Source organism: Monodelphis domestica, chromosome 1 (assembly GCF_027887165.1).
Source record: "Monodelphis domestica isolate mMonDom1 chromosome 1, mMonDom1.pri, whole genome shotgun sequence".
Lineage (NCBI taxonomy): Eukaryota > Metazoa > Chordata > Mammalia > Didelphimorphia > Didelphidae > Monodelphis > Monodelphis domestica.
The window spans coordinates 419,997,347-420,013,948 of NC_077227.1; the positions used below are offsets into that span (position 1 = coordinate 419,997,347).

Genomic DNA, 16,602 nt, shown 5'->3' on the forward strand with positions numbered 1-16,602 from the left:
TGAGCTGCCCCAGTAGAGAAAAAAAAGAGGGAGGAAAGGGGGAGAGAGACAGAGAAGAGAGAGGGAGGGAGGGAGTGAGGGAGGGAGGAAGGAGGGAGGGAGGGAGGGAGGGAGGGAGGAGGGAGGGAGGGAGGGAGGGAGGGAAGGAAGGAAGGAACGAAGGAAGGAACGAAGGAAGGAAGGAAGGAAGGAAGGAAGGAAGGAAGGAAGGAAGGAAGGAAGGAAGGAAGGAAGGAAGGAAGGAAGGAAGGAAGGAAGGAAGGAAGGAAGGAACGAAGGAAGGAACGAAGGAAGGAACGAAGGAAGGAACGAAGGAACAAAGGAAGGAACGAAGGAAGGAACGAAGGAACGAAGGAACGAAGGTCAATTAATTATAGGACAAAATCCAAATTTTCCTCATCTGGAATTCAAGGCCTTCCATCACCGAGTATATATATTCAGTTTTACTCCCAACCTCTTCTCAACCTTAACCTAATATACTTTAGCCAAACTGAGCTCATTATTCCAAATATATTATATACATCCCTCCTTCCTGGAATTTTTCCTCTATATATATGATTTTTTTTCCATCTTTCAGAACCTAGTGTAAATCCCATTTTCCTTCACTAACCCTTTAGTCCACTCTGAGAGGAATTCTTTTGAGTTTTTATAGAATTTACTATCTATATGATCCTATAACCTCCTATTAATTTAGCATTTGTTACCTTGTATTATTATTATTGACAAATATTTTGAGTATTTACTATATGCAAAGCATAGAGCTTTGAGGAATACAAAAGAAATAAAAACAAAGGTCTGCCTATCAAGAATTAATGTAGGGCATATATTTCCTTCCAAAATCTGATTTGACTAAAAATAATCACATTAGATCAGAAGGTGCCAAGTTATATAAAAGACACAAATGCAATAGTCTCTACCCTCAAGGAGATCAATTCTAATGGGAAGACAGGATATATATATATGAGAGGAGGGAAAGAAGTTTATCAGCACTCTCTTGATCCACTAATTTTCCATTAGCCCAATTGATAAAATCAAAGAAGAAAAAGGGCAGATAAAAGAAAAAAAAATAAGGCGTCATGCTCTTTAAATGACATGTAAATGTAAATTTATATTCTATTACTCTTTTACAAATATTCTTTGATCCAAATGATGGAATTAGGCAGAAAATTGTCAGTGGCTGGCCAAAGATCTGCTATGCTATACTATTAGTAGCCCTTTAAAAATTTTTTTTAATTAAAAAAAAAACTAGAAGTTTGAAAAGTAATCCCTGTCAAGCAGAGAAGAGAGACAACTATGGAAGAATTCTGCCCTTTAGAGGGAATTTCTGCTTTCTTGTGGATTAAGGAGATTTATCTTTCTTTCTCATCATTAATTGTCATGATGAATTATAGCAGAACTACTTGACCAATAGGAGACAGTACACCTCATAGTCAAGCATCAGGAAACAGCTTTGAAAAGTGTGATCTCTGTGAGTCAAGAAGGGAATAAGACCTAGCCATCAAGAGTTAACCATTGGAAGACAAACAAAAGAGAGGAATGAACCTAGAAAGCCAAGATGAGAAACTTGCCCAGCAGAGACACTGCATCTAAGGAGAAGAACATAAGGAAACTATGAGAAGAAAAAAAGTTATTCATTCCATATGGTACTAGAGGTATGGGATGCCTTGGACCAATGTGTTCCCTAAGTGTGTGTTTTTGTTCTAATACCACTCTTCTTACTTATACCATGTATGGTTGGGAAAATATGTGTACCAGGTTTACAAATGGAATGTTTTGTACTATTGTTTTCATGATGCTATCTTAGTAAATGTGTTTGCTTTTAGGTAATTGTGTCTCCTCAATATTAAAGGTAAGTGCATTAGTGGGGGCTTGTGCACTTAATTTTAAGAGTACAGAACCAAACAAACAGAATACCTTAAACCTGAGGATGGTCACTCAAAGGAATCCAACTTATGGATGTAAGTTAGAGGGTAGCCCCAGAGGAGGTACTAATTACACAAATAAATATATACAAAATAAACACAAGGCAATTTCAAGATTCAGGTAGTCATCAATGAAGAGATCAGAAAAAAAAACTACAGAAAATAGGATTTAGGATTTCTATGGATTCTTATAAGTGGGAATCTTGAGATATGTGTGTGATTGGAATCAGTGGACCTTTTTTTAGCCCATATCCCATCTCAATGGGCTTGAGTTCATAATAAGGGAGGGGGCAAAAGAAAAGGTACAGAATAGTAAGAAGAAAAATTTATAAACTTGAGTCATTTTATTATTACACTAAAAATTCTCCCATTAAATTCTTACTCCAGTGCCACATAATGACATAAATAGAAGTGGCTCTAGATACTCAAAGGCTCTTCCAATAGAGAGGCAGGTCTCAAAACAAACTGGAGAGGCCTTGAAGATGGATCATATGCCTGCTCTCTAAAAAATAGCCTAGATAAACTGAAAGAATAATGATCAAGTTCACCAAAGGAAGGAGGTAGTATAATACAACTGAGAGAACATGAGATTTCAAGTCCCCGGGGCATAGGTTTAATTCTAGCTCTGCTACTCACTACTTAGGTGATCTTGCGTAACTTTCCTTTATCCTCAATCCTTCACCTATAAAATAAGAAAATTAAACTAGATGGCCTCTGAAGTCCCTTCTAGCCCTAAATCTTTATCTATAACCATGAATTCTATGATTTTTTGGCAACAGCACCTCTCAAAGACCCTCTACGCTAAATCTGAAACAGGGTGCAATCTATGTCAATGGAAATGTCATACTGATGAAATTGGTGATCCTACAAATCAAAGAATGATGACAAGAGAGGCTGCAATTCTCACCACCATTGGTTTGTATCCCTCACCATTGGGTTACAGCAGGCTAAGAAAAGGAATGGGAAAAGTATCTCATGCACCTCCAGCCTGCCAAAAATGTATCCAAAAAGACAAGCTGAAAAGTAAACAGAAACTTGTCGTTTATAGTTACCTGAACTATTCACAAGCTGCATTTATATTCTGAGTAAAATGAGATTCTAAAAAGCCTGGCAAAAAAAATCAAGTCTTAAGCATCCACAGACCACAAAATGTCAGAGCCAGAAAGTACTTCTGAGAGTCATTAAGTCCAAGTCTATCATTTTATTAAAGAACTGAGCCCCAAAGAGAGAAAGTAATTTACCTAAGATCACAGAGTGAGCAAAAATCAGAGCCAGGCCTGGAATCTTGGTCTCCCAGCTCTTGCTTGGAAAGTAGTCTTTCCAACTATCTAAAGCCAGGTCACTTCGACTTCAAACTTATTCTAACTATACATTGTTTACCAAGGAGGTTCTGTTGAAGCAGCTGTCTGAGGGGCTCTTAGAACAGAGTGTAATGAATAGCTTACAGATATGGCCAGTGGCATAGTCACTACAAAGAGAAAAGTAGCTATATGATAGTTTCCAAACAACAGGACCCAATCTGCCATGAGGCAACAATTGTTGGCTGTCTTCCTAAATGAAAATGGTGCAAAATGAGCCCTGCTGTGATCCACATCAGGTCAGAATAGGGGAAGGGAAAAGCCCATTTGTTCCATATCCACTCTCCCTCCCAGGACATATACCATTCAGAAAGTCTCACTTGAAATATTTATGTGTTTTAGACAGTAAACAATGCAAATATTACCACTTACCATTAAGAAACATCTTTTCCAATTTCTCAAGTAACTGAATGCTTTGATTCAGCTGCTCCCGGAAGCCTTCAGCTACATAGTAATCAACATCACTGGCCTGCAGCAACTCCTCAAAAGCTTTAATAAGGTTGGTCATATGCTGACGATAAATGACACAGATGCTGTGGCTGTCTTTAATCTGTTGCCGTTGAGATGAGAGCTCCCTGGCTTGGGACTGAACTAATGAATCGTATCTGGTAAAAAGGGGGAAAAAATCTGATATCATTTTCAAATTGAATTTTTTGACCTTAACACTAATTGAAAATATGATGGAGCACATTTTTCAAAAGCCTGAAGCTGTACAAATATATATATATATATATATATATACATATTTTTTTAAAGCATTTATACAAGGTCACTTTTTTTCATTTCAAAATGGCTAACAAATGCTGGAAAAAGGGACTTCCTGCAATATTTTTCTACTTCACAGATTATTTTATTAAAAGAAAGATTATTAGAAGGGAAGAAAGTCTATCCCATATAATTTTTTTTAGCCCGTACCTTCTTCTATCTTAGAATCGATACTGAGTATTGGTCCTATGAGAGAAAAGCAGTAAGGGCTAGGCAATTGGGATTAAGTGACTTGACCAGGGTCACACAGCTAAGAACCACATACTTATCAAAAGAGTGGTTCCCAAGTCTTATTGCCTAGTCCTCCTGGAATTAGAACCTAATCCATAAATTTCAGTGAAAATTATAGAACTAAAAGGGAAAAAACCAGAGTCTTAGCCCTGTACTTGTAAGCAGGCATTGAAAAGTAAGAAGTTTCACTTTTCCCCCTATTCAGCACTAGCAATACAGGGAGCAGAGGAGTATGCATATGCTAAAGCCTACTGGACAAAAGTATAAAGGATCATTATTTCAATTTTACAGATAAAGCAATTGAGGCCTGCCCAGACTTCACATTGCCTTTTCTCCTGCACTAGTCATATTTCTATTTGGTATTATGGCCATTTGTGTTCATACCTTCTCCTTCCTACTAGAATGTAAACTCCTTGAAAGCTGGGATTGTATCACTGCTATACTCCCAGTATAAAGTTATTCAGATGGTAGCATAAGGGTCTGTTTTCCACAAAACTGAATATGAAGAATCTCAAATATGGAAAATTTCATGTGTACTCCATGTAAGCAATGAATTCGAATGCTTCCTTGGGCCACATGTCATCTTTCCACACAAATGACACTGGGAACAAGTGAGAGTGTAATATTTGAAACAATTTAACATATACATAAACAGGAGAAAAGCTATTTTCTGAAAGCTGTAAATTTGGGAAGTCATGGAAATCCAATTCTGCCTCTATCAACCTAACAATAGGTTATCACAAATTAGTGACAAGCAAAGAAAGGTCTGCTTTACAAACAATCCTATTCCCTGTGTATCAAAGTGAATAAAACTAAATATGCCTATGCCCACAAAATATCTGTGAAGAACAATTGATCCACTCTTAATGTGACTCAACTTTCTAGAATGACCTTGAAGCACATCTGAAAAATGCTTATACTTCTCTCCTGGCTATTACTTGAGCTGGCCCAGAAATACTAAGGCCAATACCTTCTAGTAAGCATCACAGGTGTATAAAGTTTAGATAATTCACACAGTAGTAGGTCCACAACTTTTATGCTCCATTCACCAAAACAGGACTTGAATAAGACAAAGTTCTAGGAAAATCTCTCCCATAAACATTTTTAGAGACCTCACTAATAATCATTGTTTAAAAGGAAATTCTCATTTGGGGGAGGGGGGGGTATTTCATATTCTGCTCATTTGGTCTAAAACACCCATTCTTTCCTTCCTCAACATTTTTCAGTGCTCAACTCAAGTGCCACTTCATTTTTTTTTTTAAACCCCTACCTTCCATCTTGGAATCAATATTGTGTATTGGTTCCAAGGCAGAAGAGTGGGAAGGGATAGGCAATGGGGGTTAAGTGACTTGCCCAGGGTCACACAACTGGGAAGTGTCTGAGGCCAGATTTGAACCTAGGACCCCCCATCTCCAGGTCTGGCTCTCAATCCAAGCTGCTACCCAGCTTACAGAAACTTTTCTAATTCCTGTAGCTGTCAGTGCCCTTTCTCTTCTCACATGATCCCGTATTGGTTCTCTGTGTACCTATTGTATTGTATCATAAATACAATGTAAACACTTTGAAGATATGGACTGGTCTTCATTTTTGTATTTGAACAATAGTGCCTCAAATATACTAGGGGTTTAATATTTAGTGAATTGCTAAACAAGAATTCAGTAGCTTCTTCTGGTATAGAAACCTAATAGAAGTTAAGTCAACATTTCATCTTCTCAAGAAATGAGTGCCAATTCATGGTCTGAGAGGGTAAATGCAGATTTTTACTGGCATAACACTTGGGATATGGAAAATCTATTCAAAACTCTGCTCTATAAATGTCATACTCAAATGACATGTTCTCTACAAAAGTCTTTCCTGAAGAACTGTCTTCAAGTATTTGTAGAGTTACCACAAAAAAAAAAAAGATTCATCTTTCTCCTTTTTTATCCCAGAGGGCAGAACTTGGATGAATAAGTAAAAGTTGCAGAGAACCAAATTTAAGCTTGAAATAAAGAAATATTTCCTAATGCTTAAAGTTATCCAATGCTTAGAGTTATCCTGAGCTACCCCTCAGGAAACAGTGGAGATTCCTCTTCAATGAGTGTCTTCAAGAAATGGCTACCTGACCACTTTGGAGTTATAATGTAGAGGAAATTTTTGTTGGCTTCTCAAGTCTCTACCAACTGTGGTCCTGAGAGATAATCAAATCTAAAATTCCTAGAACCCCACCACTGTACTGTCAGTCCATCTGTTTATACAACACTTTCTCTATAGAACTAATTTCCTACTAACATTCCTTTGCCTCCCACTCTATTTTCTCAGAACCTGGTAATAATGTTAGGTATGGTATATTTGCAGTGTGCAGCTAGCAGAAATGTACTCTAATGAAAAGCGAGCCCTGGCTACCCATTCTAGCACTTACCTCGTAGGGGATGATTCTCTGAGTCTGTTTTGAAGAGTAAGTATTTCCTCAAGAAGGTTCATATTCACAGTCTGTTCTCTCTTTAATTCAGACTTCTGCTTCTCCAACCTTTGCTTTAGGTCTTCTACTATTCCATCAGCCAACTCTGAAGTCAATGGATGAAGGATTTTGGTGTGTTTTACATAATGAACTTGATGTAAACTAGAGAATGTCTTCGCATCTTCTTCATTAGTGTCCCCCTTTGATATAGTCTGTCCTTCCTCAGCCCCTTCAGTACCACACATGACTGTGATAATAGCTTTACTACACTGAGACTGTTGAGAAGCTTCCAACTGAAATTTGAATTTCTGGTATCCTTCAAGTTCAGCTTTCAAATCTCTAATTCGTTGTTTTAAATGTTCAGCATCATCCACATTTTCAAATTCATCAGAAATATCTGTCCCATTCACACTTACTTTAAGAGAAAGATTCTTGGAACTTGAAGAAGATGCTGTTGAAGTTTCATCTACAAAATCTTCACAATGACTTTCTTTGTTTGAGGGCAAGATGTCAAGGTTGTTAAGCTGATGAGTTTCAAGTTCTGAAAATTAAATGCTTTTACATTAGTATCTGTTGTTTTCAGAATCACTAGAATGAGCAGGATCTTGATATAGCGTCTATTTTAACACACTTTTCTTTTGGTCAGGACAAGATTTTATCCAGTTTCCCAGAAACATAACAATAGTCCTGGAAGGAGGTCCTACCATGATCCTCAGGATGTGGTTCTAGAATGTGACCACTATCAACAAGCACTCCTCAGAGGTAATCTAAATATCAGACGTTTGTATGTGCTTAGTCTACCTTCAAGAGTTTCAAAAAGACCATCCACATAGTCAATATTCTACCCACAAGGTTACATCTGTATAGCATTTGACAATTTACAAAGCATTTTCACATATCTCAGAAGCAAGAAAGACTCATCAAAAGTAGACTTGGCTTATCAAATCAGAAAACCAGGCCTTAAATCCTGGTGCTATTTATTGGCTAAAAGACTAAAAAGAAGACATCATTTTTCTTAAATTCAATTTCTTCATCTTTAAGATGTGAATTGCACTGCTAGCACTATATATCTCATAGGGTTGTTGTAAAAAAAATACTCTGCAAACTACAAAACTACAGAAATGAGAACTATTATTATTGTGGTAGTTAATAATAATAATATTGTTAGCAGTATAAAGAAAATGAGGCAAAAATAAAGTAATTTACATTATAAGTTTAAATTACCAGGGAACTAAAAAATAATCGACTATATTATTAGAATGGGCTAAATAATCATCTATTTTTATCTAAGAGCTCACTTTTGCCTAAATAAGAATAATTTGTGTGATAACATGGCTAAATGTACATACTATGTATGCATCTATCCAAATATTTGTACACAACTATATTTTTACATGCAACTTCTTTTTTACTTTATTATCATTATTATTGACACCATGACAATATGGTATAGTGCACAGAGAGCCAGATTGGGAATCAGAAAGACATGGGTTCAAGTCCTACTTCTGACATATACTAATTATGTGACCCAGGCCAAGAAATGTAATAAAAAATTTAAAATTTAATAAAAATTAATGTCCTAGGTAACTTGCTAAGACTATAATTTTCAGGGGCAGTTAGCTGGCTCAAATAGATAAAGCACTAGGCCTGGAGGCAGGAGGTCTGGGGTTCAAATCTGGGTTCACACACTTCCTAGCTATGTGACCCTGGGCAAGTCACTTAACCCCCATTGCCTAGCCCTTACCACTCTTCTGCCTTGAAACCAATACTCAGTATCAATTCTAAGATGGAAGGTTTTTTGTTTGTTTGTTTTTTTAAAAAAAAAGGTTATAATTTGAGAGAAGGTAGCAATGCACTGGTAGTCTTACATCATAGAAATCATATATCCAGTTCAAATCTCTATTATTAATAATAAATCTAGAGGAAAATTATTCTAAATTAGCTTTCAAGTTAACTAAAACATTAGAAATTCTGGTTTTCAGAATACAAGGCCATACATATAACCAAAGTCACATCTCTCACCTAATGATGGGGTGACCTACATACAAATAATTACAGGAAAATAAACTTCCTATGAAAGTGTGGTCTTACAAACCCAACTTGCTACCCATAAAGAAATGTAAAATATCTCTCTGAACATGAATAACGTGTTAAATTTTAGTCCCTTAGTAATATGTCTGCACCTAAAAAAATCAAGATGGTGGTGATTTCAATGCATTTCTCTTCACAGGAGTAACTATTTAGAAAAATCTCTTGGCCTTGATTAAAGTCACTAGGAAATTTAAAAATTAATATTTTATGAATATATCTTAATTATCACAAATATTACCTGCATACATATTTGTTTTTGTGAGTTTTGTCTTATCAAATACTGTCAAAATATTAAAAATGAAAACAATGCTAGTCTGTAGGAATGGGGATCATGCCCAGTCAGGCCATCATTAGTGAATGAGCCTAATGGGTACCTCTGTACATGTAAATTCAAAATAGTACAGTATTGTACTGTATTGTTTCACTTTTGTGAAACATACAGTATTGTTTCACTTTTGACTCTGTGTTTCCTATATACATAATACCTGGCACATGGCAGTTAGAAGAGAGGGAGGAACAGAGGAAAGGAAAAAGGGAAGGAAGATTATAGCACCAGTTCTCTTTCATCTACTTAGTTGAAAATTGAATGAATACAATGGAGAATTTTATTTCAGGAAGAAGAGATTTTAAGTAGCACTTAGACCTGCTGCCCAGTTTTTCAACAGAAGAAATGGAGAATCTGAGAAGTGAGATGGCATGGCCAAAGTTCCATAGTGGTAGAAATTTTGACACAGTGCCCAACTGGAGGAGGAATTTATGTGCACTTTGGTTTAGGTGGTTAATATACTTCAAGTAATAAGGGATAAAAGATATGAAGGTCATTTTGCTAACTGCAGTCAGGAGAAAAGAAACAAAAATCCTAGCAATCCTACCCCTGATTACATTACTGTAAACCCCCAAATCAGATTCTCTCATTTTAGTAAGTAGCTGTCACATGAAGCAAGGAAAGCAATTAGAATTATAAATCTTGGGACAGATAGGTGGCACAGTGGATAGAGTGCCAGGCCTGACTGGAGTCAGGAGGACCTGGTTCAAACCTGGCCTCAGACACTTCCTAGCAGTGTGACCATAGGCAAGTCACTTAACCCCATTTGCCTTGTCTTTGCCCTTCTGTTTTGAGATCTGTTACTTAAGACAGAAAGGATTTTTTTTAATCTTAGGGTTTTAAGGGACTTTAGAGATCACATAAGTCCAAACTGCTTATTTTATAGAAGAGAAAACTTGAACTTAAGAAGTGATATGTCCAAGGATACATGGCTAGTAAAATGCCAGACCTTAAACTTGAACCCAGGTCTCCAAATCCCAAAAGAGGACTCTTTTCATTCATTCAAACAGTATCACTTAAGCATCTACTAAGTGCCTGATAATGTTTTAAATGTTGCAGATAGATAAAAGGCCAAAAGCAAAACAATACCTAACCTCAAGAGGCAATTGTTCTAGCAGGAGAAACAAAGGTACATATAAGAGTGTAAAATATAATTTTGTCATTTCAGGGGAAACCAAGATAGTGTTCTTGTAGGAATGAACACTTAGCTAAACTTTGAAAGAAACCTGGAATTCTCCAAGGCAGAAGTGAGGAAGGAAAGGAAGTGTAATAAATATAGGCAGGAGACACAGGGAGAGAGAAGATGGAATGTCATGTGTAAGGTATAGCAAGCAGGCCAGTTTGTCCGGAATACGAGAGTGCATAAAAGGGAATATCTTGCAATAAGCCTCGAAATATATATGCTGAAGCCAGGGTGTGAAGGACTTTATAAGTCAAACAGAAATGTTTGTGTTTGAAACCAGAAGCAAGAAGGGCCCCTTTTGAATAAAAGTGTAGCATGGTGTGAATTTTAAAAGTCTCCATCTTGGTCTAGCACCCAAAAATTGTGCACACCCACACTACACGGGCATGCGCTAGTCAATGACAAATCAGAAATAACTAACTGCCCACCTGGGCTGTCCTAAGCCAAGCTAGAGCCAACCATTGGATTTGTGAGACACAGGAAGGGAGGTAGGGAACAGCCTCTGAGATTCGCGGAACTTCCGGTGTAGAGAGCTAGGGCAGTTGGTGTTAGGAGCTTGGAGAGGGAGGACGCCCGCAGACAGCTTTCCTTCAGATCGGTCACGTGAGTTAAGGACTGATTCTTTCCACCTGGGCCTTTGGGCCTAAAACTCCCCCTGCCTTGGTCAGAGGTTGAGTAGCCTCTTTCCCTTTTCTCTTCTCTCCTTCTCTCCCTAACCTTTTCCCTACTCCCAGTGTGATTAAACCTCCATAAACCTCATTCTGACTTGAGTGTTTCATTTTAGGAATTTCATAAGTAAATTCCTTGGCGGCCATTGTTAAATATTATATAAATCTTGTAGCCACATTTGTAACCATTACTATATTATAACCCTCTCACAGAGGCCTAAATTTCCCCATTACAATGGTCAGATCCAAGCTTTGGGAATAACAACAATAAGCATTTCTATACCACTTTATGGTTTACAAAGTGCTTTATGATCTCAATTATTTGATCTTCACAACAACCTTTGGGAGACAGGTGCTATAATTATTCCCATTTTACAGATGAGGAAACTGAGGCAGGGGGGTAAGTGATTTTCCCAGTCACAAAGCTAGTAAGTATGAGGTCACATTTGAATTCAGCTCTTCCAGACTCTACATTTAATGTTCCATCCACTGTAACACCTAGCTTGTAGTTGAGTAGAGGATGAATTGAAGAAGAAAAATCCTTGATGCAAATAAAGAGAACTGAGAGTCTATAGAGGTAATGAGGGCCCAAGGCACCCAATAATGGTGCCTCTGTAGAAATAAATGGATGAGACATATTATAGAAGAATACTTGACAAGACTTGAAACAGAATGGGGATGAGGGATGAGGGAGAATGAAAAGTTGAAGATAACTACAAAATTTTGAAGCCAGGAAACTAGAACAGGGATTCCATTAAAACAGAGAAATGAGGAAGAAGGAAGAATTGCAGAAGGGAGAGAGTGGAAATTAGTTCTGCTGAATCTGAGATGACTACAGGACATGCCAATGGGATGTCCAAAAAGTAGTTGGTAAACTAGATTGGAGCTGGATATTCAGAACTGAGATTCATCCGCATGGAGTAATAACTAAATGTCTGAGGGCTAAAGAGGTTCAAGAGAAGGTAGAAGAAGAAGACAGCCATAGGGCACACACACAAACAGGGTATAGGACAATATGTATGATGATTCAGCAAAGATGACAAAAAGGGAGTGATGGCTAATAGATACCAGGAGAAATGGGAAGGCAATATCATGAAAACAGAGGAAAGAGTTTATAGAAGGGAGAGGTCAAGAACGCTGCAGAGAGGCCAAGAAGGACAAAGGCTTTAAAAAAAAAAAAGGCCATTGAATTTGGCGGGTGCCAGGTTATTACTACCCACTGCAACCTGTGCAACCCTTTGACAGGAGAGGCTTTTTGTAGCTGACTCACAACAAGCTATGGTTTCTGTGAGTCATTCAACTGAAGAGAAGAAACTGTCACACTTCACTTGTTTATAAAAATATCTCCACATTCTACAAGGTTGCCCAGACCAACATCCTACAATACTATGCTGGCTCATGTGGCAAAGTTGTAAATTTATGGTAAATTCCACCACAATATAATTCAGTCAATTGATCATTTATATAGAACTAAATGCCCTCTGTAATGCTATTTCCATGAAACCAATTAATGGCATAAAACAAGGTTATTCCTGTATTAATTTTGCTAAGATTTTATCTGTATTTACAGGACCACAGATAGAAAGTATGGTAAAAAAAGTACAGGGTAGCTAGGTGGTATGGTGGCTAGAGTTCCAGGCTTGGAGTCAGGAAAACTTATCTTCCTGAGTTCAAATCTGACCTCAGACACTTATTAGATTTGTGACTCTGGGTAAATCACTTAACTCCATTTGCTTCATTTTTCTCATATGTAAAAATGAGGTGGAGAAGGAAATGACAAACTATTTTAGTATCTTTGCCAAGAAAACCACAAATATAGTTATGAAGAGTCATATAGGACTGAAATGACTGAACAACAACAGCAACAGCAACAGTAAAAATCACCTGGTCTACTCATATCCTTCTACAAAAGAGAAAACTGAAGTCCAGGGAAGAAGAATAACTTTACAAACACCACATAGATGTCACAAGGCAAGGACTTGAACCAAGGCCAATGCTCTTGCCACCACAATTCTTCTCATAGCAGCAAATAATGTAGAGGCCCAAAAGTAGTAGGTAATTCCATAGCTCTTTTTTAAACAATTATGAGGCATACTAAATTATGAGGCAAACTAAAGCATAATTCACAAACAGTTATGTATCTCTAAGAGGTAACACTTACCTGATATTTTGTCTTTAGCCACACAGAAATAAAAGCTGCATACATTTGTGCCTATATATGTTTGTGTATATGTATGGATGTGCTTGTGCACATGGATACCTAGGCATTTATTTGGAACCTCCTGCTTCATGATACAGCAAACATTTATTCAGTATTCTATAAGCAAGAAGCAAGAAGTCATTAAGCCTTCTTGCAAATACCAATAAAGCATGTGAAATCACATGCTGTCCTTTTATCAGCATCATTTACATTCTAACCAATGCTTCAGTTAAGTTTAAACCCTGTCAAATGCCTTCCCACAATTCAGATAAAGGACCAATTTCATTTTCTGGCTTCTCCGTCCAAACCCAGAGCTCCATAGAAGTTTCTCCTGGGGAACACTGAATTTCCTAAATCAAAAAGAAGCCCAAAAAAGTTTTTGGCACAAGGAATATAACACCCAACCCATTCGTATGAGGATCTGTGTTTAAAAATTCTTGTGACACTCCTGAAAATGGTTTTCTCTAGAGACTAACATGGGATTTCTAGGGACAACTGTTTCTTACTAACTAAAGTATGTCCTAGTTAAATTAGATTGCAACGGACAATATCCGTTTAAAAAAAAGAATCACAAAAATATTATGGCTGAAAGGGAATTAATTATATCCAAAAATATACTCCCTCCTCTTTTTTTTAAGCCACCAGTATATGTAAAGCCCAGACAGAAATAATTTTAAAAGACTTGTGATATTCGACATCATCTAGCCCAACCACCACCCCCCAATTAAAGAAAGGGAAAGTGAGGTCCAGAGAAAGTGAAAGACTTAGAGTTATAAAGGCCATTAGTGATGATCACCTAGTGTTAGAATGGTAAAGCTGAAAGGCCCATGAAAATTATACAGTCAACATTCCTAGAATTTTACAAATACAGAACATGAGGCTCAGCAAAGAGGATAAAACTAAGATTTCATAAGTCCCAATTTCAGGTTAAATCTTTACACAATTCTGTCCTCTTCATCAATTTTACAGCCTGCTCTTAGCAATGTTCAAGCTACAGCTACAACATTGCCATTCTCATTTTCTAATCACAAACTACCTGGACTCTTTCTCTGATCCTCCTCCTCCATCTCCTCCTCCTGCTCTTTTTCCTCCTTCCCACCGGCATCACCTTCAGGATCCTTTAATTCCACCTCGCTCTCCTGGCAAACTGCTTTCGATGAGGGCTCAGCTAAAGAAATCCACAAAATGAAAAAATAAAACTAAAAAACTGAAACCAAGCCAAGCAATGGAAAAGAACACAAAGATACAATGGGGAAAATGAAAACGCTGGGGATGCAAGATGCAATTTATAAGACAAAATTAATCTACAGAACTGCCATAACAAAAAATAAAAAGCATAAATATACTTCAGCTTGTCTCCAATGGTTTAAGTCCCTGTTTTTTAAAAAAAAGCAGTGGAAATGAATTCTACAGGGTCAAGACCACTGTTCCTATAAAAAGAGAAATCTTCTAAGTGGATTTCTTGACTGAAATGTGCATAACTAGCACTTCCTCTGGGTCACATAATCTCTCAAAATCAAGAAGGGGCAGTTTCATGGCCAAAGGACCAAAACCCCCAGTGGGCACCTGATGTCACTAAGTGGCACCATAGATTTTCATTGGCTCTGTTCTCCTCAGTTAGAATCTAGTCTACTTCTGGGGATTGAGCAGAATACCAGGACAGTTTAATCCTAGAGACCACACTTCAGACCATACTAAACTATAGGTTCTTGGAGCCCACAAGGAGCTAGCTGGAAGTGGATTAGACCCAAGTCAGATTAGCTTCCAGAGATATTCAGTTCCCCACCAAAAGGCATCTATTTTAGTGACCTCAGTTTCAATGCTAGTGTGACCCTAAACCAATTCCACCCTTTATAGAATTCCAAAGAAAATTAAAATAATAGATTGTTTTCCCTTAGCAAATGCTTTTCTGTACCATATGAGAAGCAAGAATCAAGATTAATCACTGCAATTCATAGAATTTATAAGTGAACTTATTATAATTCTAAACAACACGGCTGACATTTCAAGCAGTTCTATCAGTTATTTGCCTAGCTTTCTAAAACACATTTTTCTTTTTCATTTTACCATTCAGCAAGAGTTTGTCTTGCACTGGCTTCTCTTCAATCAGAGCTTCAGTCAAAGATAACTTTTGTTGAAGATGTTTGTCTCGAATTTTACATTCCTTGAGTTCTCCATGTAGCTCAGCTACCTGGTTCTGTAGATAAAGCACTGTCTCCTGGGGAGCAGAGTTTAAGTTTATACTTCCTAATGATCTAGATGGTTTTAATAGAATGGGTAAACGGGATTTCTTAGTGCTCTAAAAAAAAAAAAAATTGTAAAATTTTACACACACTTGTTAAAAGCACTTCCTTTTGTCAGTCAACATTTATGAAACAACCATTGTATACCCAGTACTATTCCAATTAGGTATTAAGAGGCATTATTAAGCAAAGAGAAAGCAGAATCTCTGCTTTCATGGAATTTATTCTCTAATGAGGAAAAGAAGTTATATAAGATGCATGCTTCACTTATTAGGTTACCTCCATGGCAACTTCAACTATTTAGGATCCAGCAGTAAATAGTGTGGGCCTCTGAACAATCAAGAGAGATATCAGAAAATTAATAAACCCAAATTCTGACATTGTGTTCTGTAAGGGGCATTTTGCATAGACCCTCACTCAAGTTCTATTACTCTCATTACTATTATTAAGTCTTAAGGCTTGACAAATGGCAACTTAATATGACTAATATAAGTATTATTGCCAACAGTAGCATATTGCATTAATATTAATAACAGCTAATATTTATAAAACTTTAAGATTCATAAAGTACTTTACATGTATTATTTCATTTGACTTTCACAATCAGTTAGGTAGGTGCCATAGTGTTATTATCACCCTCATTTTGCAGCTGAGGAAACTAAAGTTCAAGAGAGAGAAAGTAAGAAGCAGGATTCAAATTCAGATCTTTGCTAACTTCCAGCCCAGCACCCTTTCCATCAAACAGTGTGGCCTACACACAGTTCTGATAGCTTTTCAGGAAATAAAGATAAGAAAAAGCAAAGCAGAAAGCAAGGAGCTACAAAGCTAGAAGAAGCAAGGATGCTGACAGCAGAGAGACCTGAGAGTTGACACTAAAGAATAAGACAGACACTAAGAAAACAGACATAAGAACTCACAAATCATAAAGGGCCAAAAAGCACAAAGACCAACAAACTCAAGCAAGACCATATTATAGCATAGTAATTATAATGAAGACACTGAAATGGAAGGCAATTAAAAGCTCTCCTAATTTTCTCTCTCACACTGACACTGCTTAGACCAGTGATGGCAAACCTTTTAGAGGTGTTAGAGACCAAGTGCCCAAAACTACAACCCTCACACCACCTCTGAGTCCCTGCCTTACCTCAGTCAGGGGAGGGAGCAAATGCTCCTACT

The 16,602-nt window shown here is 37.2% G+C and overlaps 1 protein-coding gene across 5 annotated transcripts in view; it reads right to left on the bottom strand.

Moving 5' to 3' along the window:
* CDK5RAP2 (CDK5 regulatory subunit associated protein 2) overlaps window positions 1-16,602 on the bottom strand; it is a 176,403-nt gene that overhangs the window by 34,382 nt on the left and 125,419 nt on the right. For 4 of the 5 annotated variants that reach the window (XM_007474549.3, XM_007474552.3, XM_007474551.3 and 1 more), the window contains 4 exons: window positions 15,251-15,482; window positions 14,220-14,351; window positions 6,678-7,257; window positions 3,653-3,885 (listed from right to left, as the gene is read on the bottom strand). In XM_007474549.3, the coding sequence (XP_007474611.2) occupies window positions 3,653-3,885; window positions 6,678-7,257; window positions 14,220-14,351; window positions 15,251-15,482 (1,177 nt within the window). The remainder of the gene's footprint in view (window positions 1-3,652; window positions 3,886-6,677; window positions 7,258-14,219; window positions 14,352-15,250; window positions 15,483-16,602) is intronic. The other variant, XM_007474550.3, reaches the window with a different exon arrangement.